Raw genomic sequence first — 26470 nt, forward strand, 5'->3', positions numbered from 1 at the left:
GGACAAACATCCTTATTTAATTATGCATATTGTCTAGAAGCCCTTCTCAAAATTTAAAATATAGTCCTTCGTAGAAATAAAGTTACCTATTTAAAAAACAATAATCATTTCCTTCTTAGAAATAAAATAACTAATCTAAGAAAAAAAGAAACAAAATAAATTTCAAGGGTTAAAGAAAGAAATTAAAATCTCTCTCTCTCAATAAAATAATAACTAATTTAAGAGAAAAGAAACAAAAAAATAATACCAAAAAATAATAACTAACAAAAATCTCTTTCTCAGTAAAATATAAAATAAATTTTGTAACATTTGATTGATATAAGGGCACGGGATATACCCTAGTTTCTTATTAAAAAAGAAGGTTTGTCCCAGTCAACTTTTCTCCTTCTGTTTTATTATATAGATTTTATTGAGGGAGAGAGATTTTAATTTCTTTTTTTAACCCTTAAAATTTATTTTGTTTCTTTTTTCATAAATTAAAAAAGAAAAAATTTTAAGAAGGAAAGGATTATTATTTTTTAAATAGGTAACTTTATTTCTACGAAGGACTATATTTTAAATTTTGAGAAGGGCTTTTAAACAATATCCCTCTTAAACACACATTTCCTTTAACGAAACTAAAGATTGTCTTTAGCGAGATTGCCTTAGGCATTGTATATAAAAGCTCCCATACTTTAAACCTCAACAAAATCTAGACCAAAAAAAAAATAAGAAGGTTAATTCCATTTGGCCCCCAATTTGTGACCAACTCGTCGTTTTAACCCTATAAGTGTCTGACAGTTCGATTTAACTACTATGAATCAAAATAATTTTAATTTTTCTGGAAATACTCTTGGGGGCCGAAACGGAATTAACTACATGAAATAAAAGAAATATATAGATCATATCATCATCATCTCGCTTGCAAAAAATTAAGCAAGAAACCTCTATTGTTCTTCTCCTCCTCCCTCTCCATTTTTCTCTCTCCCCTTCTCTCTCTCTCTTGTATCTTTGGGAAGTGCACTTGGGAAGAGAAATAGACAACTTAGCCTTTTCATATTGAAATTTAATACGGGTGTGCCTATATATAAGTGTGATACTCGAGGTAGTTTGACGGCCCCAGTCGCGGCCCATACAAGTGGGTGAGGCTTTTATTAGTTATTATTGTTATATTTTATTGTTACGAAATTTATTGTTATATTTTATTGTGTGAGAGAGAGATTTTTATTAGTTATTATTTTTTGTATTATTTTTTTGTTTCTTTTCTCTTAAATTTGTTATTATTTTATTGAAAGAGAGAGAGAGATTTTAATTTCTCTTTTCAACCCTTGAAGTTTATTTTGTTTCTTTTTTTCTTAAATTAGTTATTTTATTTCTAAGAAAGAAACGATTATTGTTTTTTAACTTTGACTGATTCCTAAAATAATAAACTATTCAAACATAGAAACTTTAAAATAAAGAAACATCAAATTAAAGTAACTTCTATTCTACTAAATAGACTACTATTAAGACTTAATAGGGTGTGGGCACGCGTGGACGTGGGCCCACACGCCTGCATCACTTTTCTTACATTTTCTTTTATGGAAAGTATTTGAGCATCGAAGAAAATGTTATTGTATTAATTTTCATTTCTACACACCGCGAATCACGATTATTGATAGCCAATTGTAACATGCTTCTTCTATTGTCTGCTAACTTCGAATACAAATTTCTATAATATTTCCATGAGTTTTGCAACTTCTATCACTTTCATGATCCATGAATTTGTAATTGAATCCATACTGCTAGTAAGAACTTGAAATAGAAAATGTAGGTCATGATCAATCATCCTTAACAGAAACACAAAAGTACTTGTGAGGAGTTGTCGTGGAATTGATTTACCTGCCCAACTGCAGAAACACCCTTGTCAGTTCTACCACACCTTGAGTATCGCGACTGCTCCTTATCGACAATCAAGAGCCTCGTCTTCTTGAGTGCTTTAAATATCTCAGACTGTAAGAAAACCGAAACTTGAGTGAATCATGACCAAAAGAAAATACCCCGTAAGTCGTACCTAAATATAATAAGGATGTTTGTCCCAGTTATCGTTTTCCCTTCTGTTTTATATAATAGATTTCTTAAATTAGTTATTTTATTTCTAAGAAGGAAAGGATTATTGTTTTTTAAATAGGTAACTTTATTTCTACGAAGGACTATTTTATTTCTAAGAAGGAAAGGATTATTGTTTTTTAAATAGGTAACTTTATTTCTACGAAGGACTATATTTTAAATTTTGGAGGGACTCTTAAACAATATACATAATTAAATAAGGATGTTTGTCCCAGTCATCGTTTTCCCTTCTGTTTTATATAATAGATTTTATTGAGGGAGAGAGAGATTTTAATTTTTTTTTTTAACCCTTAAAATTTATTTTGTTTCTTTTTTCATAAATTAAAAAAGAAAAAATTTTAAGAAGGAAAGGATTATTATTTTTTAAATAGGTAACTTTATTTCTACGAAGGACTATATTTTAAATTTTGAGAAGGGCTTTTAAACAATATCCCTCTTAAACACACATTTCCTTTAACGAAACTAAAGATTGTCTTTAGCGAGATTGCCTTAGGCATTGTATATAAAAGCTCCCATACTTTAAACCTCAACAAAATCTAGACCAAAAAAAAAATAAGAAGGTTAATTCCATTTGGCCCCCAATTTGTGACCAACTCGTCGTTTTAACCCTATAAGTGTCTGACAGTTCGATTTAACTACTATGAATCAAAATAATTTTAATTTTTCTGGAAATACTCTTGGGGGCCGAAACGGAATTAACTACATGAAATAAAAGAAATATATAGATCATATCATCATCATCTCGCTTGCAAAAAATTAAGCAAGAAACCTCTATTGTTCTTCTTCTCCTCCCTCTCCATTTTTCTCTCTCCCCTTCTCTCTCTCTCTTGTATCTTTGGGAAGTGCACTTGGGAAGAGAAATAGACAACTTAGCCTTTTCATATTGAAATTTAATACGGGCGTGCCTATATATAAGTGTGATACTCGAGGTAGTTTGACGGCCCCAGTCGCGGCCCATACAAGTGGGTGAGGCTTTTTTGGATGAAGTCCAAGCCCGCCCATTATCTTTAGGCGGGCGAGGCGTGCACTACCCGTGTCGGACTTCAAGCGGGCTTATTAAGCATCGAACCCCGCGTTCCGGACCGAGTTTCGGGCTTTCCCACTCTTAGTGGGGAATAAATAGTCAAGCGGAGGGAATGTTAGCAGTTCACCAATCCAGCTTCGCTCAACCCCTAGAGCCGGGGACAGAAAAAGAGGAGAGGAGGGGTTAGCGACTCCATCGTCCATCATCTTCGTCGAAGTTTCTCCTTATCTCTCTAAGCAAGGTTTTTCCCCTTTCTTCTCTCCGTCTCTCTGTTAGCGTTGTTCTTCCCTGTAATCAGATTGTTAGGTTTAGGGTTTCTCTCTTAAACGCATTCGTTTATTTCTATTTATCGTTTCTATTACTGCCTATGACAGAAAAAGTCTCTCTAAACGCTTTCTTTTTCTTTATTTGCTGTTGTAGGAACGGCGGAGGTTCAACTCAGATTGAAGCCCTCCTCCCTTTCCCTCTCTAGATTGGTATCGTTTTTCAGATCTCAGATTAAAGCTCTTCTCTTTTCTGTCTGATTTTGATTAGTTTTCGAGTTTCGTGAAGATCGATCCGATTTTCAATTAAAATTTTGTATCTTTATCCGATTTAGATACGTATCTTAACCAGAATCGATAGATTCAGTAATAAATCGTATAGATTCAGTTTGAAAAAGGATTTACTAACACAATGAATTTATGCTAACGTTCCCCCTGGAGGTTTTATATATGAAAAAAGCAACAATTATGATGAAATTTCGCCCTTAACATCGGTTTAGAAACAGCTCTCTCTCTCTCTCTCTCTCTCTCTCTTAACTTCACTTCTCTCTCTAGGTTTTCCTATAGGAGGGTTCAACATTAGGGTATTGAGATTTTGTTTTTGTTGTTGCAGAAAACCAGAGTTGTTGCTGAAAACCGAAGTTGTTGCAATGGCGAAACCAGAGTTTCAGATTTACAATACGATGAGTAAGCAGAAGGAAATCTTTAGCCCAAAGGAGGAAGGGAAGGTGGGCATGTATGTCTGTGGTGTTACTACCTACGATCTCAGCCATATCGGTCATGCTCGTGCTTATGTTGCTTTTGATGTCCTCTACAGGTTATTTTCATCTCTCTCTCTCTAATTTTGTATCCTTAATTTTAATCTTTAGAGATTGTAAAAAAAGGGTTTCTATATTCTTGTAATGGCATCGAATGCTCTACTAAAAGATAAAGATTTGAACTTGGATTTTTGTAAAGGATTTTGCTTCGGAATCTATGTCTTGTGAGTATTTGTTTGATTAATTGAAGAAGAAAAGAGGACTCAACTAGCAAATCTATGCTGCTAATGTCATCATGAGGAAAAGCCATACCCTGAATTTATCTGGTTTCCTAAAATTTGCATGTCTATGTATTTCCTTCCTAGGTAGTCAATTATGTACGACTAGTGAACACAATGATATGTCTTACTAGTATCAATTTACAAACTTTACCAATCTAACAATGTTGGGAACTGCCCAAGGTTTATTGCTAGATTGGAGTATTAAACATGAAAATGAGAAGATATTATTCACTAAAGAAGCATCGTTGTTTGTTCAGAAGGCATTTATGTGATCATTTGTTCTCTTTTTTCGGGTTACAACTTACAACCATATAGCATGTCGTCGGTTTTATTATAGTAACTTCTTATTTTGAACATGCTATACTTTGACAGAATATACATAATAATGTCTGGCTATAACAAACCATGCCTAATATGCTTGTAATCCTTGGTCTCCGAACAATTTTTGATTCGTACCTCGGTAGTATTGATATGCAAACTGTTATTTTAGATGCAGAGTTAATGGAGAACTTATTACTATCTACTTGCACATTTTACTTTTAACATGATAAAGTAATGCAGTTCATTAAATTCTGTGTTGTAAAGAAGGTTATTGAAATAATAGCTGACCAGGTTTAGGTTTGTATGCAATTGAGCAGATACCTTCAACACTTGGGATATGAAGTTACTTATGTTCGTAACTTTACTGACATTGATGACAAGGTGAGAATTTTGATAGAATATATAGTTGCATTTTGTAATACTTGTTAAGTCTAAAGTGGTATAAAACTCTCTTAAGAGTTCTCAATTCAAATAAATATGTGAAAGGGCATTATGATTTACAAACACTGTCCCCGGCCTGCACCTTTATAGGGGGTTGTATTATTTTTTGAAAACAACCAAACTTGGAAAAAAAATACTCCTTATTCGTGTCGAAGTGTATAATATCATTAATCTGCCATGTGTCTACCATGTCTGTTAGTTCATGAGGTTTACAGTTGCCTATCATGTTTATTTAGAATTTAATGCAAGATCAGTTTTTTTCCCTATGAATTTGGTAATCGCCCAACATTTCTTTCTCAGCTATTTGTCTATTTATATATACTTATCTATGAAAGCGTTGTTAATGTTTGATAGATTTTCCATGTCAAAGCAAACTAAGTATTAAGTGGAAACTAACTAGGAAAAGTTTAGTGAAAATATTCATTAACATCTTGGCAAAGGAATGTCTTATTGATTTATATTGTTCGAAGCATAAATTTATATCTTATTTCCCTGTTAACGGGACCTCTGGGCTCCATGATATTCATGATGATGCTATTTGTGGACTTGCTTATAGTGCGCAAAAACACTTGTTTTATATAATTAATGCACCTAATAATAGCTTTGTGCTTGTGCAGATAATTCTTAGAGCGAATAAACTGGAAGAGGATCCATTGGCGTTGAGTAACCGTTTCTGCCAAGAGTTTCTTGATGACATGAATGACCTGCAATGCCTTCCCGTGACATACGAACCACGTGTTTCTACTCACATGGACCAGATCAGGGATATGATAACTCAGGTACCTTCTTTGTATCTTGAAAAGATGAAAAATGAAAATCTTTTGTTGAGTTGAGGACCATGATAGTCATTTTTCTGTAGAACGGTTAGAGTGTTAACATAAATGTGGCCAACTATGAGTGTTCGTGTTGTGTTGCTTTAGTCGCTCATTTTGTAGTAATTTGTTATCCTTTTTACCATTTCCTTTGTGAGAACTGTATATTTTGTAACGATTAAAATTAACTCCGCCTGATGCCAACCTTTACTAGAAGGGGAAAATAATGTGTATCTTCTTGAGAAATTTAATAGGACGATAAAAGATAAGGTGGTGTTTCACGGTAACCTTTCATTCAGGTTACATTCATGTCGGTTATGCTTCATATGTAACTACCAGATGCATTTTTATCTTTTTCTGCAGATTATTGATAAGGATTGCGCGTATGTTGTTGATGGAAATGTTTACTTCTCTGTTGATAAATTTCCTGAATATGGGCGGCTTTCTGGACGAAAACAAGAAGATAATCGAGCTGGTGAAAGAGTTGCAGTAGATGAGAGAAAAAGAAACCATGCTGACTTTGCATTGTGGAAGGTAAGGAAACATCTATCTCATTTAAGGTTGTACCCGGCGTTATTTTGATTAGCCTTCTCCTTTTCTCCCTTTTCCCTCCTTCCACAATCGAAAACTGATTTTTGCAGGCTGCAAAGCCAGGGGAGCCTAGTTGGGAAAGTCCCTGGGGCCCTGGAAGACCTGGATGGCACATAGAGTGCAGTGCCATGAGTGCTCATTATCTGAGTTTCTCATTCGATATTCATGGTGGAGGGATGGATTTGATATTTCCACATCACGAGAATGAGCTTGCCCAAAGCTGTGCTGCCTGCTCTGAAACCAATGTTAAGTATTGGATGCATAACGGTTTTGTTAATGCGAACAATGAGAAAATGTCAAAGTCACTTGGGAACTTCTTCACCATCCGTGAGGTAAAGAATGAGCATCAAATGATTCACATTTCATGTGCTTTTTGAAGCATATCTTCACTAATTCATAATCTTTTTCATGCTAACCTATATCCCAATTGTAGATTACCAAACAATATCATCCATTGGCATTGAGATACTTCTTGATGAGCACGCATTACAGATCAGCTGTCAACTACTCAATCGAACAGCTAGAAATTGCTTCTGAATCTGTGTTTTATTTATATCAGGTAAAATGCTAAATATCAAGCCTGTGGGTTTCCTGTAATTAGATTTATATTTGAGCATTTTGAATTTCTAATGTTGAAACAATTTAATCCATTAGCCTGCTTCCCTTCATGGTGATACCTCTTTATCTTACTAATAGAACTCCTATGCTTATGGATGGAAATTTGGGTCATCCGAGTTCCACCAATAAGATATATCCTTAGTTCTGAACTTCATATAATATCTGGTGAATATGGGATTCTTGCCCTTGGAGCTATTTATTTACGCATTTCACCCATAAAGCTGCTTGCCGTTGATTTAACATCCAAATCCCTCGTGTAACAAAGACATGCACATCAATATCGTATGATTTATTCTAGATGTTGCAAAATTCAGATACCAAAAAAAAGTAGTCCGTACTGAACTAGAACATGTCGACAATCTCTATGTATTAATATCAAATACCAACATCTAATACAAGCTGCAAATGAACTAGAACATGTCTACAATCTGTATGTATTAATATCAAATACCAACATCTAATACAAGCTGCAAATGAATTATACGTGTCAGCACGGTTAAGATGTGTCTGATGTGCTGACTCGCCATGTTCTGCTTTTGAGAAAGCTTTCTGCAAGTAAAACTTCCTGTGTACCGAAAGAGAGAGAAGAAAAGCTGCATCGCTTGCATTACATCAGTTTAATATAGTACATATTGTTTAGGAAAACAATGGTTTGGCTGGAGACAGCTTAAGTAGTATAGATGAATGGAATTAATGGCTACGCAAATATAATTATATTAATCCACTAAGATATCTTTGGTTTAGATTTATCGAACTGCTGATATGCTTGTTAAAAGAAGGTAACTAACTGTTTCTTGTGATTGTTAGACTTTGCGTGATTGTGAAGAGGTGTTGACTCCATTCCGAGAAAAGAATCCTGAAGGAAGAGCACCAAATGGCAAAATCATTAACATCACTCCCGATTCTCAGGAGTCTATCAATAAGTTAAGAAGTGATTTCGAGATTAAAATGTCAGATGATCTTCATACACCAGACTTCTTAAATGCTGCTCTCCAAGAAACCTTGAGGCTCATCAACAGCTTACTGAACGGACTCAAGAAGGTAAATCTTCTTCACTTAGTCCTATTTCCGCCTTGCCCTTGACCTGGTTATCACTCTACAACTCTTTGGCAGCACACGTCAAAATATTCTAGAGCTAAACTTCAGCTGCTTCATTTTAGCTCTTGCGTTTTCGTGTTACACTAGATCTTTCTTGTTGGTTGTGAACCCTCCAACTGACATACACCTCACCAAGATAATATCTCTATGAGTGCTTTTGTACATGAATGCCTATGTTTTGCTAGTTATCTTATAATCACTGTCCATTTCTAGAAAAAGCAACAGCAACAATCGATGCTCCAATCCCTTTCTGAATTGGAGAAAGAAGTCAAGGTGGTTTTGAATATTCTAGGGCTGATGTCATCATCGACTTACTCTGAGGTAATTTCTCTGGAAGCAGACATTCTTTAGTTACGTAAAATATACTGATCACAACCAACACTTTCGTCAAATCAACAGGTTTTGGAGCAGTTGAAGGTGAAAGCACTGAAGAGAGCAGGATTGACTGAGGATGATGTGACGAGGCTAATAGAGGAAAGAACTCAAGCCAGAAAGAACAAGGATTTCTCTAAGAGTGACATGATCAGGGAGGACTTGACAGCTAAAGGTGTCGCTCTTATGGATTTGGGTAACCAGACGATATGGAGACCTTGCGTACCACCCCCACCACCCCCACCACCCGGAAAAGAACGCCCACCACCCCCACCACCCCCACCACCCGGAAAAGAACAAAACCCTCAATCCCTACCAGTTGCTCCTGCAGCCCAACCAGTTGCTCCTGCAGCCCAACCAGTTGCTCCTGCAGCCCAACCAGTTGCTCCTGCTGCCCAACCAGTTGCTCCTGCTGCCCAGCCACTTGTTGCTCCTGCTGCCCAGCCACTTGTTGCTCCGGCCCCACCCGTTTTAAATGACCAAAGTCCCCCTCTTGCCCTGCCTGTTAAAGATTCAACTGTTTCTCCGGCCCAACCTGTAGTAGATGAACAACATCTTGCCCAACCTGCTCTAACCGAACAAGATCCTCCACTGGCGCCACCTACTTCAACTTGAGTAAAATATAAAAAATACTTGATACCCGTGGTATAAGGAGAATACAGGATGTGGATTCAACAAGACACTTGTAAGTTTTATATTTACAGTTCTGTTCTGTTTTGGAATAGCGCAGCTCATTAACTAAAATTAGCATCATCGACAGCCATATTTACCAATATCTAGTCTAGATGCCGTATTAATTCAAAAACTACTTAGCTCGGGAATCAAAAAAGTTCCCAGGTTTGGCATAAGCAAATTTAAACATGAGAGTTATAGGTTCTGCTTTTTTTTTAACTCTGTTTCATACTAGAGGTGGTTGTTGATGTGTTTCATACTCAAGATTTTCTGTTTATTTCTTTTGTTTGCAAATTGAAAAGAATTTTAGGATAAAGATTCTCCCAGTTTTGAACTGAATTTATTATATAGTTGCTTATATAAGTAGGAGGTGAACTCTGAGATGTCTCAAACAAGGTAAAAATCAGGTATGTTTCTGTGGTGGGCATTTCTCATCGTGTATGGCTCTAACGTTTCGGTTCTTCTGTGGATACGAGGGGGAGGGATTTGGTAAGCTGACATTTACATCTTTCTATTTGTAAGGTTAGGGTTCAAATCTTATCCCTCATCTTAGAGGTGGGATTTGTTGGTTGTCACTACAGTCGCCTCGTAATTCAGGTATTTTGAGTTTGTTCGTCCAACTAGTGCAGGCCTTGTAATTCAGCTGCCTTGAGTTGGAGTGGCTCCACCTCTGGTGCTAAAACATGCGTAAGCATGTGTTTTAATGGGTGTTAATTTACTATTGTCACTTGGTAAACTTAAAGGTCCATGCCCATGCTTGAGAGGATTTAAATGAATTTAAGAAAAAACTAAAAGAAAATAGGCAAACTAATTTGGCGGAGGTACAAATTGTTACAAAAATACAATTGTGCCATTCGGCAGCAAGACCCATATCGTCTTGTTACAAAATCAATGGATTGACGTTGACACTTCCAAGCAAGCTTTGTAACCGAATCATCAACTAGTAAAAATAGAAGGAATTGAAGGTAGAAGATCAAATTTGTTCAATTAGGATTCGTTTTTATCATTTTTGATTTGAAAAAACTTCATTTTTATCATCTTAAATCTCAGTCTCCTTTGCAATGGATTTTTTCTTCTTCTTTGGTTGCTTATTCTTCTTAAATCAGTTCCTATTTCATGTAATAACACCTACTATTGTTCCCGTGATGAGATGAATATGAACAAATCTCTGTTTTCTCCTCTCTTAAAATCGAAACCCTAATTTTGATGACGATGATAATGAATCAGATGTTGACGATGAATTTGATGTTGATCGTTATGTGCACTCAGATTTGTAACCTAAATTATCGAATGATGATGATGGAGCTAAAATTTTTCAGATTTAAAAAAAAAAACTTCTGATTTTTTTTGTTATCACTTTGCAAATCGAGTTTGCAAAATTAGAACTGAGATTACATTCTGCAAAGCGTGCAAACCTAGCTTGCAGTCTACATTTTGCAAATCTAGTTTTGCATTTTACATTTCGTAAATCCTGTTTGCAGAAAAACTGTGGTGCCTATCGATTTAAATGAGGACATATATAATGAAGATAATGTCTCAAGTAAAGAAAAATTATTATTCTGTCTTTCTCTATGGTTGAACAAGCAGTTTAGGATTTTAGGTCGTTTTTTGTTCCAGCTGTCAAGGATTTTCGATTGAGTAGAAAGAAAAAAGATAACAATTTCGACTAAAGTTGATGAAATTGATTTACTTTTTCAACGACTCTTTACTAGCAAAATATGTCATATTTTGCCTACTGTTAATGAAATTTTTTCACATGGAATGGTTTTGGTTGCAATTCACTATTTCATTCATGAAAATTTTGAGCTAAGCTGAAATTTTTTTTACGTGACGGGCGGTTAATTAGTTTTAGTTTCATTGTATCTAATTAATTGATTTATTTTGTCTTTCTAGGCCAAGGCTTTTTGATCATTTCCTAGCAAAGGCACAAATAGTGGAAGCCCGAATTCGAATGTGGAAGAAGTACAACCTATCTCAGGATCAAGTTTGAAGCGATGTGACCCGTATCTAGTTTAAATTTCGTGTAACACCTCAAGTTCAGATTTTTACGTTGGCCAACACGAAAACCTAAACTTAAAACATTCTTCCGTAGAACAACAAACACAATCAATATACTCATCAAAAGAGACAAATAACATTGAAACATGAAGCTCGTAAGTAACAATAAATTAACTAAAAGAAACTTTATTAAGATTTCGAAACTCAAATGGTGTCTCTAAATCATCGACACGTAGGTCGTACAAGAATGAGTAAATTAAAAGTAACTTCTTAGGAGACGCAACTCCAAATAACTACCTAAGATAGAAAGAAAATGAAAACTCCTCCTAACTACGATCAAGCAGGTGCCACCTCTCGAGTTCCTTGACCTGAAAAATAATAGGTTGGATAAGAAGCCAACAAGTAGATTTTCAAATCCCTAAAGCCTAAATATACAGTTTCAAGAATTATCAAATTAAAGGAAACCACATTTGTAACAAACAACCAAAAGCGATATGATAAGTTGGTGTCCACCAGAAAAATCAGATCCTTCATCTGAACCTTCCGCATAACCTCGTTGGATGAAGGTGTGGTCCACAAGGCTAACCTCGTATTAGCGCCGACCCCATGCACTCTATACCTAAGTCGTACTTCCTATGCCTTTACCATGCGAACCATTTTAGGACAAATAACCTAAATAACTTGTTCACAAATATGAAGATAAACGACGTGAAAATAAAAGCCGGGACACCAAGATAATTTAACGTAGCAAAAAACACATTCAAGATAGAAGGTAAAAAATCACGGGAACTAGTCCAGAAATCTTCCACTATGATGAAATAATGGGTTAACAATTCTTCCCTAAGGCAATAGGGGATTACTCAACTCTTCAAGATCTGTGAAAACATTCTTGGATAAACAATTCTTCACCAGAACTATGGTGGATAAACTAAACAAGAAATAGGGAAAATAAAAATCTCTTACTCTTTAGGGTTTTAACATATCCTAGATTACCACAAAGCCTGAAAAAGTTTAACACAAAACTAAATTGCTTCACAAGATTAATAATCTTCTTTTTTTCAAACTAGTATTCTTCTCTTTCAATCTCTCTTGAAAGAACGACTTCTGAAATCCCTCTTTCACTTACCTCTCTCTGTTCTGAAAGTATGAATAATATTTTTTCATTCATTCCTATAATGATAATTATTAGGGAGGTATTTTAGTAGAAATAGGATTCCTTTTTAGGCTTGAAATAGGAAACCTATTTCACCCCAAACAAAGGATAGGGAAAATCCTATTTCGACAAGGAGTCTATTTTATATAATTAAGGAGGGACCCCAACAAACTCTCCTTCCCGACTTACGAAAATGCCAAACCATCTCCATGCCAACAATACTACTAGATAGCTCATGTTTGTCTTTGGGCAATGGTTTTGCCATCATATCTGAAGTATTGTCTTCTATTATGTGTTTGGATGGCGGAATCATGAATCTGCGGATTCATGAGTCCTTGGAATTCATGATTTCACGGATTCATGAATACAAGTAATATTTTTTGGCAACTAAGAATCCTATGATTTATTATTATTTGAGTACTTTTAAACGTTTTTAGAAAAATATGATTTTTAAAAAAAACTATGATTTTGAAAAAAAAATAATGATTTTGTAGAAGGAAATATTTTTTTTGTTGATTTTAAGTTTGAAATTAAGGTTCATTAATCCAAAATCCTAGCAAATCCTAGGGGGTATGGTGGGATTTTGGTGCAATACAAATTTTGGAATCAGGAATCCTTAGGATTCAAGAGTCTTAGGATTCTTGATAGCCAAACAGACCAAGGATTCATGATTCCTACCAAATTCCACTTTTGATAGGAATCCTACTTAGAAATCCTGCAACCAAACACACCATATATGGATTTTCTTTATCTTCAACATTTTTTCTTTGACTGATATCTCACATTCCAACAGCATTTAGCTCTCATTCACACAAATTCGCCTGAAACATGTCTAAAGTGCACTACTAACTCCATTCCATATATCTAAACAAAAATTTAACCTGAGCTCTGATACCACTTGTTATGAAAAATAACCAAAATAACTTGTTCACAAATATGAAAATAAATTCTCTAGATGTTGTTGAGGAATTAAAAGCAGGGACACCAAGATAATTTAAGGTCGCGGCTTTGAGGAATAAAGAATAATCTCTAGGGAACAAATTCTCTAGGGAATCAATGTTTTTTTGTATATTTTCGGAGGAATATTTTATTTTAGTCCAAAAACTCACTTGATCAAACATTGCCCCCTAATCTTCTTTATCACCTTCACCACAACTTCCCACCACCACCATTCCGGTCACCACCATTCCGTCACCATTGCCACATCGTCTCTTTCCTCTATTTTCATCTCTAACTCACTATTACCCCCTCTTTCTCTCGCTCGCTCGCTCTCACTGACTATCTCTTTGTCGTCTCACTTTAGATATCTCTTTCTCTCTCGTTGTAGATCACTCTCATTATTTCTCTCGTTGTAGACATATCTCTCTCGCAGTCTTTATTTATCTTTCTCGCAGTCTCTCTTTCCCTCTCTCGATTTGTATAGATTTCTCTGTGAAAATCACAGAGTCCGTGGCCACAAAATGGTCATGGCCACGCAACGTATTGTGGCCACGAAATCCTCGAGGAGGTTTTCACTATAAACCCTCTCCGATGTCAGGTTCTGATGAAGGGAACACTTCTCTTGGCCGAAGCGGTGTCTGTGTGAGAGAGTGAGAGAAACAATGAGAGATCAATTGAGAAACAGTGAGAGTTTGAGAGAGAAACAGTGAGAGATCAAGAGACTTAAATAGTATGAGCAATATAGATAGATAGTAAGAGATAGACAATGATGAATCGAGAAAGAGACTAAGAGAAGAAGAACGAAATAATAAGAAAACAAAAGAGAGATGGTGCGAGACAATGGGCGAGAGAGCAATATGAGAGAGAGATAGAGAGAGAGAGAGAGAAAGAGGTGTGGGGGGGGGGGGGGAGAAAGAAAGAGAGAGATTGAGAGAAGATGAAGGGGAAATGTTTAATCAAGTTTATTTTTGGACTAAACAAACAATATGCCCCTAAAGCAATATTTGTTTACTAAAATCTTTATTCCCCATAGAATTCTTTTTATTCCCAAAGTCGCGGCCTAATTAAACGTGGCAAAAAACCCCCACCAAGATAGAAGGTAAAAAACCACAGGACCTATTCCAGAAATCTTCCATTATGATGAAATAATGGGTTACACAATTCTTCCCTACAGAAATAGAGGATTACTCAACTCTTAAAGATGTGAGAGAACGCTCTTGGATAAAAAAAAAATCTTCACCAGAATTATGGTGGATAAACTGAACAAAGAAAAGAGAAAATAAAAATATCTTACTCCTTAGGAATTGAACAAATTCAAGACTACCACAAAGCCTGAAGAAGTTTAAGTCAAAACTAAATTGTTTCACAAGATTAATAATGGTCACGACTTTGGGGAATAAAGAAAAATCTCTGGGGAACGAATTCTCTAGGGAATCCATGTTTCTTTGTAATTAGGGTATATTTTTCGATGGAGAATACATAAAAAATTTATAATTTACAAAATTAACTTTAAGTAAGAAATTTAAAATTTTTCTATTTGAAGTCCTTTCCCCTCCTCATTCTTCTTCTACGAAGAAAAACTCATCTATCTTATCTTCTCCATAACTTCTAGCCAAACTTTTTGTTCTTCCTTCTCAATCATTTCTCTTACATATCTTTCCCAAATCTCCAACCCCTACTACCCTTACCTCTCTAAAGTCAGAAATAAAGTTAGAGAGATAAAGAGAGAAAAAACATTCTAAATCTATATATCGTCAAACAAAATCTCTTGAAGCTCTTAAACATCCTCCATGGACGTTCAAAGAGTAATTTCTTCATTCATTAATCCTCCCCAAGAGAGGTAAACACATTCTAAACCCTAGAAATCAGTTAATTTTGATCCTTAAAATATATTCTTCAACACTTCTAAACATATTAGGTTTGTTCTCCATGGTTTTAGGGTTTAGTTATTAGAAAAAACAAAGCTTTGGAGACGAAGATGAAGTAAAGAAGGAACACTCGGAACGAGTTTAGGGTTTAGATCCCTAAAAATATTGTGTTTAAGTTTATAAAAGTTCTTTCTAAATTCTCTTATGGGATCTTCTAAAAATTTAATTTCCAAAATTGGAAGCTCTAATAGAAATAAAAAAGTCAATCTTAGTTGACCAATTTTTTAGAAATTTTTTATTTTCCAAAGTCGCGGCCTTACTAATCCTCTTTTCTTCGAATCAGTATTCTTCTCTTTTAATCTCTCTTGAAAGAACCACTTCAGAGATCTCTTTTTCACTGACTTCTCTCTATTCTGAAAGTATGAATAACATTTTCCAATTCATTCCCTTTTATAATGATAATATGAGAGGTATTCTACTAGAAATAGGATTCCTTTTTAAGCTTGAAATAGGAAACAAACTTCTCCCCAAAAAAGGCATAGGGAAAATCCTATTTTGACGAGGAATCTTTTTTATTATATAAGGAGGGACCCCAACCAATCCGTTGGTCATCGCAACAAATAGTCGGTAGAGAGGGTCGGACCAACCACAAAATCATACAACCCTCCACCAACTCCATCACATCACACACACACATAATAGCATCACACCACAAGATACATGAATCAAAATCATAACCGCCAATATATGATTATGACCTACTAGTTTCACAATAACGTTTTACAAGTAGTGATCTATGTATAACAATAACCTACACAACATATATTCTCGCAGCATGATGTTTTCTATCGCCTATTCAGACATACACATACAAGAATTTTGGTTCTTGGCAAGCGACGCCTAATTACAATAATTATATACTTATTTCATGTCAAACAAAGGGGTTTTAAGTCATTACTTTGATTGTAATACTTGTTGAATTTTCCTATCATCATACTAAATTAACCCGTATACGCGAATATAGCATGAGAATGATAATAAAGATTGCATGATTCATTATCAAGATCATTAAGTCAAGTTTCTTTCGAAATCTAGCATATAGATGTGATTCAAAGTGACCTAAAATTCTAGTTTTATAGAAGTGATTAATTTACAACTTCTAACGTGTATTCGTTTCATGAACCCTAATTTGTATTTGAATAATATCAAACCTAAGGTTTATGGTGTTCTCTAATCGTCTAGATTTATCTATGAAAATGGCGATTCAAACCACAAGGAGATAGAAACCTACCTTAAATCCAAAGCAACGCGAATCTCATGGAAAGAACAACTAAGAAAAGCACCAACTCTCGATCCCTTCTTCTTCTTTCCGGCTTTGCCGTAGCTTTCTCTCTCTAGAGTTCTCCTAGTCTCTCCCTCTAAGCAACTCACAGATGCTTCCCCTTGTACTGAGAAAAGGATTTTAGGGTTTAGGGTGGGTTTACTTTGATTTTTAAAAGAAATTTTATTTACACCCAAGTTTAAAGTGGGGGTGCTGCCACATTTCATCTGAAGATGCATTTTGTGCGTGCAATTTGCTATTAGCAGTGTTTTGAACCCCTTGAATCTATAAAGTTTAATCAAGGAAAATGTGAGAAAATCAATCAAACTAACAAAGGATATGAAAACTTCTATAGGTAATGGAGATGAGTGTTGTGTTAATCAATGAGGTTTAAAGTTTTGATCTCTTTTGTGTTAATGAATGAGGTTTAAAGTTTTAATCTCTTTTTTTATCGAGACCCCTATAGTTTTAGTGGAGGGACGATTTTGAGATATTTTGGAAACAAATAAGTTGTATCTCTTCCTATACTAAAAACACTGCTCTCCCTATCTAACGCACAGTCTATACTAAATATTGTATTGCTCCTCTTATCCCAAACACCTGAAGTCATGCTAAAGCTTCCTACATTGTACATCCTCATCTTAAAATTTCCACTGAAAAGGATACAAGTATATGATTTATTTCTTTGCAGATAGAGTGTGGAACATGTACATAGTGTACATGGACTTAAAAGAAAATTTTATAATTTAAGAAGTAAAATATTTAAATCAGTTGAACAAACCATCCTAATCGGTCGAAAACAAATTAGACGAACAAAATCGTTTTGTGTTCATAACTTCTTCGCCCTCGACTCAACTTTGATCACCGACTGGCATCCTAACGACATCTCACCCCAATATCTTCTATTGACTAGTACTACAGTCTAGAAATGCCGATAAGATGTGGCACGACCAAAAAAAAAAAAAAAGGAAAAAATAGTTCCCGCTCAAATTTTATTTCTTACTTAGTAATTAGGCCATGATACTTCTATATGTGCCATCAGAAAGGATTGGTAAGTTGGTCTCTGACAAACCACTATAACCCAATCTGTTAATTAAAATTCTAATTGTCTAATCAGATGGCTACTTACAAGATAAATGGGCAGCCACCAAAGAGCAGAACCGATCGAAATTGTTACATTAACAATCCAAAACTGGAACCCAAACAAACGCAGTCCAATGAAGATGGATACATGCTTTAAAAATCTAGATGTCATACCAGAATAGCTTGTACTATATGAGCAAACAAAAAATGAAACAAAAAAATTTATGAATGTGAAGAAATATAGTTGCTAACCGTTGTTGGTCGCATTACATTGAACTATGGTTGTGTAAGCATTCAGCAATAATTTTAAAGCACAAGAAATGCAAGAAGGCTTGTCGAGCCCTCTCGACCCTTTCTTTGGAAAGATATATGTTACTTCAACCAAGCTTTTTATCAGATCCTTTCAGATTGAGATTAAACCATTTCTTCTTGGTTGCTTTGTCTTTTCCATCTGAATTCGCATCCTCTCCAGGGCTTTCAGTTTTCACCTCCTCTGCTGGACCTTTACTGCTACTAGCACCATTTAAAGGCCTCGTTACAGTGAATGAAGAATGAATGTTGTCTCTTTCTTTCAGCAATTCATCGACCTGTTTTGTACCAGTAACAAAGACATAAGATTCCAAACAGTGAAAACGATCACAAACTAAGCCACCAAAGTGATGCTCAATGTAAAAAAAATAACTTGAATATCGGAAGCGAAGTTTTGCTTTTTATAAAATGACAGAATGATCAGTTTTCTGTCGCATAACAAAGAATGTTAACACAGAAGATAACTTAGACAAGGGAAAGATAAATGGAGTTTATCTTCTCTCGTGAAAATGGAAATGTGAACAAACAAGTTAGATAGCTATATCATGTGTCATTGTTTGCCTATACCCTATAAAAGGAATATTCAAGAAATTCCATAAAATGCGAACAATGCAGAAGACATCCCTTTTATACATAATTGAAGAGAATAAACCCCAAGTCAAAAAGAAATTTGAGCAGGCAAAATATGAGCAATGAAAAAGCTAGTTGAGGTCGTTATCTATTGCATTCAAGTCACATCTTGAAAGAACATTTAAGGTTTCAATTACCACAGCAAATTGATACTTTTTGGTTATCAAGAAAGAATAACATGCTTAGTCCCTAGGAGCTCATTTTGATTGACATGGGAAGTTTTTCTTTCTACTTAAAGTTATGGGTGCAGAAGTTCAAACAAGATCTTATAGTGCACATTTGATATCAAAGAAGACAGAGGGTGGTTGCAATACATACAGATTGCTTTTCCTGGGTGTATCTGTTTGTAACTTCTTGAAATCGAGCCAGTGCCTACAAAAACTCAACGAAAAGATTAAGTCAACAATTATTAATGTGCCCAATGAATACTGCTTTGAGGAACAGGGAGAAGCTATACTTTTCTATACTCTTCCTCAAATTGTCGCAGTTCATTTCTCTTCCGTAATATTTGAGCCTCGACTGCCTTTAGTTTCTCAGTGGTATCTTCAAATGTCTTTGCGCAAAGAGCCTCAATGGTGTAAGTTGCAGTTTTAAAAAAGTTATCTCCTGCAGACAATTTGACGATCATTAGCAGGATGCACATATTTGCATGGACTTCATAAACCAAATATAAAATAAAGGAAGCAGTGCAAATACAGACCATACACAGCAAATATGTGAGTGCCAGGTTTTAGTTCTGATACTTCACAAGGTTGGAGGCCTTCCAACCTTTTAAAGAATGCAGCTTCGGGGTCCTTCGCCATTGCTAACTGCACAAGAAGAAGAATTAACTCATTAAGGTTTCATGGTTAAACCCAATTACTTAGGTCAACCAACACAAAAGACTAAGGGAAAATGATTTAGCATACATACCGAATTCATAGCTGAATCCATACGATATACTTGAAAATGTAAGAAATACATCCCTGCAGATGTTACTTTTCCAGTCTTCTCGCTGTCTTCCTGCACAGGAAGTAAACTATTAAAATTACCGAGTTAACTAAGCTACATGTATTTTAAGTCTATACAAATCATATTGACACCATTACCGTATCAGTGAAGGAGAACATAGATAACTTCTTTAGGGTTGATTACACACACACACACACAGATATATATATATATATATATATATATATATATATATATAGGTAGTACGTATGTCGGTCTAATTATATAGGTACTATGTATGTGTATGTCGGTTAATATAGTTCAAATTGTGATATGTACATTGGTTGGAATCTCTAATGGCGCCTCATTGCTGCTATATCGCCAAAATTGCAACAGCGACAACTTAGGTCACTTATTGATTACAATAGTAACATTCCTTGGGTAGGGATCATTTGAGACTGCCAAAGAAAAAAAAGTTTGTAGCCCACTTATGAACTTCTTTACAATCAGCACCACCTCAGTGGAAACTTATCATTTCCATTGAAGGCAGATAGCTTGTCTGGAAAGCTCATTGAACACGGAGGAAGGTATTATAGTTTATTACCTAGAGGTTGAGTGGGTGTTCACCTGTATGGCAAACCTTTAGGAACTTGACAGAAGGAGAAAAGAGAAAATCTGTTAACGTCTCCTAGTTATCTTGTCCTTTAACCAAAAGGAATTACTTTAGAAGCAGATTTAAAAAAGTTAATTTCATCCATCTTCCGCGCCTTGTGACCAACACCACCTCATTGCAACGCCAGCCTCATGTACAGACCATAGTTGGAGCTGGCCATGCCCGATGTTGTTATCTTAACCTCAAGGATGGGAGTTAAAGGCAGGGCTAGTGACTGCCATGAAGGCGGAACAAGGTAGCCGCACTGGATGGTGGGGGTGGTTCACCTCTTCGGGGAGAGCTAATGCTTGTTAGGTTTTTTGGTTTGACACTGCTTCACACCAAAAGGGAAGTGAGCTACATCTGAGCTAAGCATGGAGATGGAAGTCTTCTTTCTTTCTAGATGGTCAATTTGCAGTTGGCATAGTTCACTGGACTCACCTTACTCATCTGAAATTTGGTTTGGAATCCTTTCGCCTATCCATGTTTCATATTCTATCCCCAGATTTGGTTAGGGGTTTCAAGATTTGGAGTGTCAACAAACCAATGTGATAAATTACAGCACAACCCAGAATCACAATATCATAAGAGGATATTAAATAGACTTAAGAAAAGTACCTGTAAACCCAAACCGTAACCTCCATTGATATCTTGCTCAAAGTAAAGTAGCTGCAAATAAAAAAGAAGAACGTAAATGCGAATTGTCCTCTTCTAGAAAGGTACGACGTAAAAAGTTTTGCACCAGACAAGATATGAAAAGAAATTCCAGATGCTTCAGGATATACTGTTTTGCACCAGACAAGATATGAAAAGAAATTCCAGATGCTTCAGGATATACTAAACAACTACCTTAAACTTGCTCTGTGCTGTTGATGTAGCTCTAACTACAATTCCTGCCTGAGCCTGCTGCTCATTGATTGTCACACCAAAAAAATGGGCACATTGCTTGTCTACCTGCACCAATAGAAAATTAACAGAGAAAACGAAGAACTCAACAGAAAGAGAAACTACCCTAATGTAGTGATATTCACCTTTCCGCTAACTGATGTTCCAATTGGGAGAGGTCTAACTGTAACAGTTCCACTAAGCGCTTCTTCAAGAACATTAACGGAAACTGTCGTCTTGATAGGAACACCGAGCTTACTAAAGAGAAAACAGTATAGAAGAGTGAAAACACTAATCCAGATAAAAGCAAGAAATTTGCTACCATTAACCAAGCCATTTACCTGAATAATGCGGCAAACATTGTATTGACTGTCCCCAAGCTGGACAAGTCGATTTCCATCTCTGTGCCTTCAAGTTCAAGAGCCTGGGTCATGGGAAGATTTGCACAGTTAAATCCAATATCCAGCCAATGAAGCTTAAATCAATAAAAAATTATTCCAGTCAAGGTATTAAATTTTGTTCCACATGGAAACCGATATTTCGTGGAAATGAATAATTATAAATTCACAGGAACAATAAATTGTTGGTTAGATGATGGAAAAATTATACTAGAATTCTTGCTCAAAAGTTACTACAGATTCTATATGTCATTAACTCCATTTATTAACAAAACTATTAGCACTTTTTAACCCCCGAAAAGAGACTCGGAATCAACTCAATAACGTAAAGCAATTTTTTCCATTTCTTAACATCAAATATGTTAGCTGAAATGAGCATTAATTTCCACCGATATTTTACATTTCGTAGATTGACCAAAAACTTTAATACCACAATTCCTGCATAATTTATTTGGAAATCAATCCTAAAATTGAGATAGAATTTAAATGCATAAACAAGATAACATAACCAAATTAATTAGTGAATGGAGTAAGCAGTTTCCAACAACTGTATAATGTAACAAATTTAATTGTTGAGAGAACTCATAACTATCACTTTATGATGGCATCAATTAAATTGTTAAAACAACTGTATAATGTAATGATTTTCGTCATACATATCTTACTACCCCATCACTATCTTCTATTAAGTTAAAAGACAGAGTGATCCAATATCAAGATCCTTCACCTAATAGAACACCTTATCAAGACTTGGGAGAGACTAGCTTACATAAAGCTGTTCTGATTCTCATCTTAAATTCTAATGGAATTTCATTTTTAACATAGCAAGCTGCCAAGCTCTAGATAGTAATGTCTGTAGATCACATGTTTGTGCGAGTATTGATTGTTCAAAGTTGCCAATTTTATTGAAAGACATAAGAATAACATTTCCTGCACATTACACCCAATCTTACTAGATTCAAAAATTTGGCATTGATGCTAACTGGGTAGACCTTAATAGTCTCAGTCACTTTGCATCCTTAAAAGTAACCAAATTTATGCCGAGAGAGAGAGAGAGAGAGAGAGAGAGAGAGAGAGAGAGACCTCAAATCCCGAGGTATCGTATTGCCTTCTTCTCTCTGGATCAGATAATATAGTATAAGAATATGAAACCTCTTTGAAAAGATCTGAAGCTTCAGGGTTGTTGGCATTTTTATCAGGATGATACCTGATCATAGTTCGAAATTAAAGGAGTTAGGTTATGAAGCAGAACCTGCACATGGAATATCTTCAATCACCATAACTTAGTACGGAAAAATAACTGTGAAGCAGAGGCATGAGAATAGATATAACTTAAGAAGTGAAGAAAACAAGAAAGGGCATAGCACCACCACGACGCCCCAATGCACTCTCCATGGACCCTGGCCTCACCCTTAAGAATTTCCACGAGGGGAATCAATGATAGGTTACTCTCAGTCACTAAACCAAAGCGTAAACCCAAGTTCCAAAAAGTTCCATTCTCTTCCAACACAAAGCAATCATGAAATGTATCCTCTTTAGAATCCATCAAGCTAAAAGGAGATGAAAATTGAACACTAAGTGATCTAGCTGGGCACCAAAACCCTTCCTAAAAGAGTTAGAAAACCTTCTAGCAATCGCAAATTGGTTATAGGTACCCCTCTACACGGTTTCTAGTTATTCTTTGATCACAAGTTCGGGAGTTTTAATATGTCTCTTGTGTTTTTTTTTGTGGAGTTAAAGAGTCTTTTTTGCTTCTGTTTGAAAAGTTATAAATTTTATCTATTCTCCTCGTTTGTTTTAGTTGACTTCCCTTTCATTTTCATTCTTTACTGAGTTCCAAGACATATACGTCTAACCTGTTCTCTAAACTCTAAATTAGCACCACACTATGCGGCCAATATCACTCTTGACCCAGGTTGCCCTCTAAACTCTTGGTATGGATCGCACTTCGTTTCAGCAACCCTCTTCCATAAACAATAGCCCGTGTGCTCTATACTACGTCTAACATGTTCTAAAGCATGGTACTAGACTATGATAAAAAGTATATTGATTCCATAGATTCAACTTACTATTAAAATTTATGGCGAGAAGGTACACATCAGTGAAGATACACCTGCCTAAAACCTAAGTTTGAAACCACCTAAATCTTAACTACCAACTAGCCACCAACCTATAGTATCAATTAACACTAAAAGTAAATAGAACAGCCATATTGATTGATGTGAAAATTTTGGATTCTAACCAGTGTTTCTTGAAGTGAAGAACAACAATTTGCTTAGATTGAGCTCCTAATCAACTAGCAACTCTTTCTGGTTTGTTAATAAAACTAGCATAATGAACATATTTTATTGCCGGCACAAAATAAGCGATTTAAACAGAATAAGTTATCCATATAATTGAAACCATTGAGCTGGGATTGAGCTCATTCCTCAAATTCAAATTACTTGCACCTTATATTGCAACTATATAGATCATGAATTTAGTAAAACAAATCCAAAACTAGAACTTCATTTAAGTCATTGAAAATGGTTAATAAGTAGGTTAAATGAAAATTGAAAAGAAGAGAAGTTGAAGAAACTTACTTAAGAGCAAGCTTTCTATAAGCTGTTTTAATCTCTTGATCGGATGAATCCCTTGAAACACCCAAAACCTCATAAAGATCTCGACGAATAGGTACGGAAGGACCTTCGATCTTAGAACCCATTCTTTTCCTCTTCCTCCTCCTTCCTTCCAAAACTTCTTGATCTCTTTCTCTCTCTATCTCTACAAATATATACTTCAATATTCACTTCTACCTCCTTTTAATACCTTTCCATCAATCCAATAATTCAATCTTTTCAAGTTTCAAAAGCTCGAATCCCCAAATCTATCATCCATATTTTAACCAATTACAAACAAAAGTAGAACAAAATCAATACCAGAAAGAAACAAAAACAGAAAATAAAAGTAAATAGAACCCTAATAATCTTGCAAGCATACCAGAAAGAAAAAGACTGAAATCATAAACTCGTCCTACTAGATCTATATCTAGCAGATCAAATAAAGAAAGTTAGGGTTTTTTGGTCCAAGAAATCTAAAGGAATACCTCATATGAAGAGAGAGAGAGAGGGAGAGTTTTGTAGTGAGAGGAAATTCTCAAAATCTTTGTTTTTTCTTTCTAGATTATAGGTTTTGAAGACGGTCGTATTTTGAAACGTTTGAAAATATTGGAAGAAAGAAATCGACAGATGACATTATTTTCTCCTAGCACACAATGATGAATCATTAATTTATGAGTTAATTTCAATTTAGCCCCTGTGTATTATCAAAATTGTCTAACAGCCAGATTTGTTTGGCTATGAAAGGACAAAGTTAATTTTCTACAATTTCTAATATTACCCTTCGGCTAGTTTGGGAAAAACACATGATCCTGATCCTTTCTCTCTCTTCCTTCTTCCATTTTCTTTCTCTCTTTTTTTTTGCTTGATGAAATTATTAATTTGAACGGAAGAGTCTAACAGCATCTCCAACTCCAGCCTGTCTTAGGCCGAAAAAAACACTTTTTCACTTAAAATTATTGGCCTCAGCTCAGCCTCAGCCTCTAAAATTCAGCTCCAGCCCCAGCCTCTCTTGAGGCCGAAAATTTGAATTAGAAATTTCCCAATTTACTAATAAAGTTCAATTACAAAACATCGATTACAACTAATAATTGATTAAAAATTTAAAACTACTTAAATACGACTAAACAACACTAGAAAAATTAATTAAAAATAACTAGAAGGGGTTTCTTGGGTCTCGTGGTAGACCGTTGAATCAAGCGTCTCGCGCTGCTAAAAGCATTCGTTGAGCATGTTCGTCGAGAGACCTAACATCAATCTTCATTAAGTCCATCCCATATTGTCGGTTCGCCAACTCTGTTTGCACCCGTAGAAAATCTTGTTGCACCTTTAGGGTCTCTTGTTGAACCCGTACAGCTTCACACAAACTTGTTGATCTTTGTTGGGATTCTTCATCTCTTTTTTGCCAATATCCCTCATTGGGAGTTTTTGAAGCAGTAGAATGTGTGGATGATTCGCCAACTCTTGCATTTGCTTCGGCTTGTTTACGGCCAATTGGTCTTTCCTCCGATGGATTGGTATTAGAATCTCTTTTGCCGGTTGTTGACTATCCTGGCATGTCTGCCATCCACTTGTTGTGTGTCATCAAAAATTTGTAAACATGTAGGAACTTAAACCCTTTACCTTGGTGATTTTTTTTATACAATTCGATAGATCTTTGTAACTGAAATAAACAAAATATATATAAGTATATATTATGAATGAAGTGAAAAGATAGAAAAAAGAAATTAAAAAGTTTGAAACAATTACCCGGTCATAATCGTTTTCTCCGCTTTTTGGAACTTTATTTATTATCCTCAAAGTCGATATAAAACTTTGACATTCCGAGCTTATCTCACTGAAACGAGATTTACAACTTCTAAGTGTGCGTTGAAACTTTGCACTCGCATTATATTCATCCGATATTTTTTGCCAAAATACTTTATATTTTGTACTATTTTCGACAACCGCATCAAATGTGATTTTCAAATAACAATTAGCAAGTAAAATATCTTCATCCGGCTTATACGGTTCCCGTTTAATTATCTTTCTCGAACTCGTCCCTCCTTGCACGCAAGAATCCTCACATACTTCATAATCATAAACTCCTAATTGAGCCGACGGGTAAGTAGAATTAGGGGACAACATTTCCATATACTTTTGGTTGTCGAATTCGTTGATGTCTAATGGATCCATGGGTGAACAAATGAAAAGATAAAAAAATTGAAAGAAAGAGAGATAGAAATGAAATTGAGAGAATGAAATTTGCAAGAATGAGAGAAAGAAATAGAGATGAAGAGTGTGGGAGATGAATAATGGGTCCAACCCCTATTTATAGGGGTTGGACCCATTTCCAGCCGTTGGAAATCCAACGGCTAGGGACAGTCCC

The 26470-nt window shown here is 35.4% G+C and overlaps 2 protein-coding genes and 1 long non-coding RNA gene across 4 annotated transcripts; 2 read left to right on the top strand and 1 right to left on the bottom strand.

The window, feature by feature from the left end:
• The first annotated feature begins 3077 nt into the window (after nt 1-3077).
• Nucleotides 3078-9655, top strand: LOC147543430 (cysteine--tRNA ligase 2, cytoplasmic-like). The gene is made up of 11 exons (XM_086672895.1): nt 3078-3353; nt 3533-3588; nt 3989-4192; nt 5053-5116; nt 5794-5955; nt 6352-6522; nt 6630-6911; nt 7013-7138; nt 8005-8238; nt 8509-8616; nt 8695-9655. The coding sequence occupies exons 3-11, from the start codon at nt 4026-4028 to the stop codon at nt 9280-9282; spliced, it is 1902 nt and encodes a 633-aa protein (XP_086529021.1). The 5' UTR covers nt 3078-3353; nt 3533-3588; nt 3989-4025; the 3' UTR covers nt 9283-9655.
• A 91-nt stretch (nt 9656-9746) lies between these two features.
• Nucleotides 9747-11420, top strand: LOC147543431 (uncharacterized). The gene is made up of 2 exons (XR_015239654.1): nt 9747-9828; nt 11233-11420. It is a non-coding gene; the product is annotated as an uncharacterized LOC147543431 (long non-coding RNA).
• Nucleotides 11421-17770: 6350 nt separating this feature from the next.
• ARG1 (Chaperone DnaJ-domain superfamily protein) lies at nt 17771-24811 on the bottom strand. 2 transcript variants are annotated; one of them, XM_086632657.1, is made up of 12 exons: nt 24591-24811; nt 24088-24371; nt 22589-22712; nt 21449-21531; nt 21254-21365; nt 21072-21176; nt 20841-20891; nt 19553-19642; nt 19341-19449; nt 19098-19246; nt 18959-19012; nt 17771-18288 (listed from the first exon to the last, which is right to left on the bottom strand). In XM_086632657.1, the coding sequence occupies exons 2-12, from the start codon at nt 24207-24209 to the stop codon at nt 18079-18081; spliced, it is 1209 nt and encodes a 402-aa protein (XP_086488783.1). In that variant the 5' UTR covers nt 24210-24371; nt 24591-24811; the 3' UTR covers nt 17771-18078. The 2 variants fall into 2 exon arrangements, with proteins under 2 accessions (XP_086488783.1, XP_086488785.1); XM_086632659.1 differs by having other exon boundaries at nt 24485-24680.
• Nucleotides 24812-26470: the final 1659 nt, after the last annotated feature.

This window comes from Eschscholzia californica, unplaced genomic scaffold (genome assembly GCF_041429995.1).
Source record: "Eschscholzia californica isolate CP2 unplaced genomic scaffold, dmEscCali1.0.p SCAF_4, whole genome shotgun sequence".
NCBI classification, from domain to species: Eukaryota; Viridiplantae; Streptophyta; class Magnoliopsida; order Ranunculales; family Papaveraceae; genus Eschscholzia; species Eschscholzia californica.

Coding starts and splice junctions, on each gene's coding strand:
- LOC147543430 (XM_086672895.1), top strand. CDS start 4,026: ATGGCGAAACCAGAGTTTCAGATTTACAATACGATGAGTAAGCAGAAG. Junction 6,523..6,629: donor CTGACTTTGCATTGTGGAAG/GTAAGGAAACAT, acceptor TGATTTTTGCAG/GCTGCAAAGCCAGGGGAGCC. Junction 6,912..7,012: donor ACTTCTTCACCATCCGTGAG/GTAAAGAATGAG, acceptor TCCCAATTGTAG/ATTACCAAACAATATCATCC.
- ARG1 (XM_086632657.1), bottom strand. CDS start 24,209: ATGGGTTCTAAGATCGAAGGTCCTTCCGTACCTATTCGTCGAGATCTT. Junction 21,177..21,253: donor GAACATCAGTTAGCGGAAAG/GTGAATATCACT, acceptor CTATTGGTGCAG/GTAGACAAGCAATGTGCCCA. Junction 20,892..21,071: donor CAGCACAGAGCAAGTTTAAG/GTAGTTGTTTAG, acceptor TTTTATTTGCAG/CTACTTTACTTTGAGCAAGA.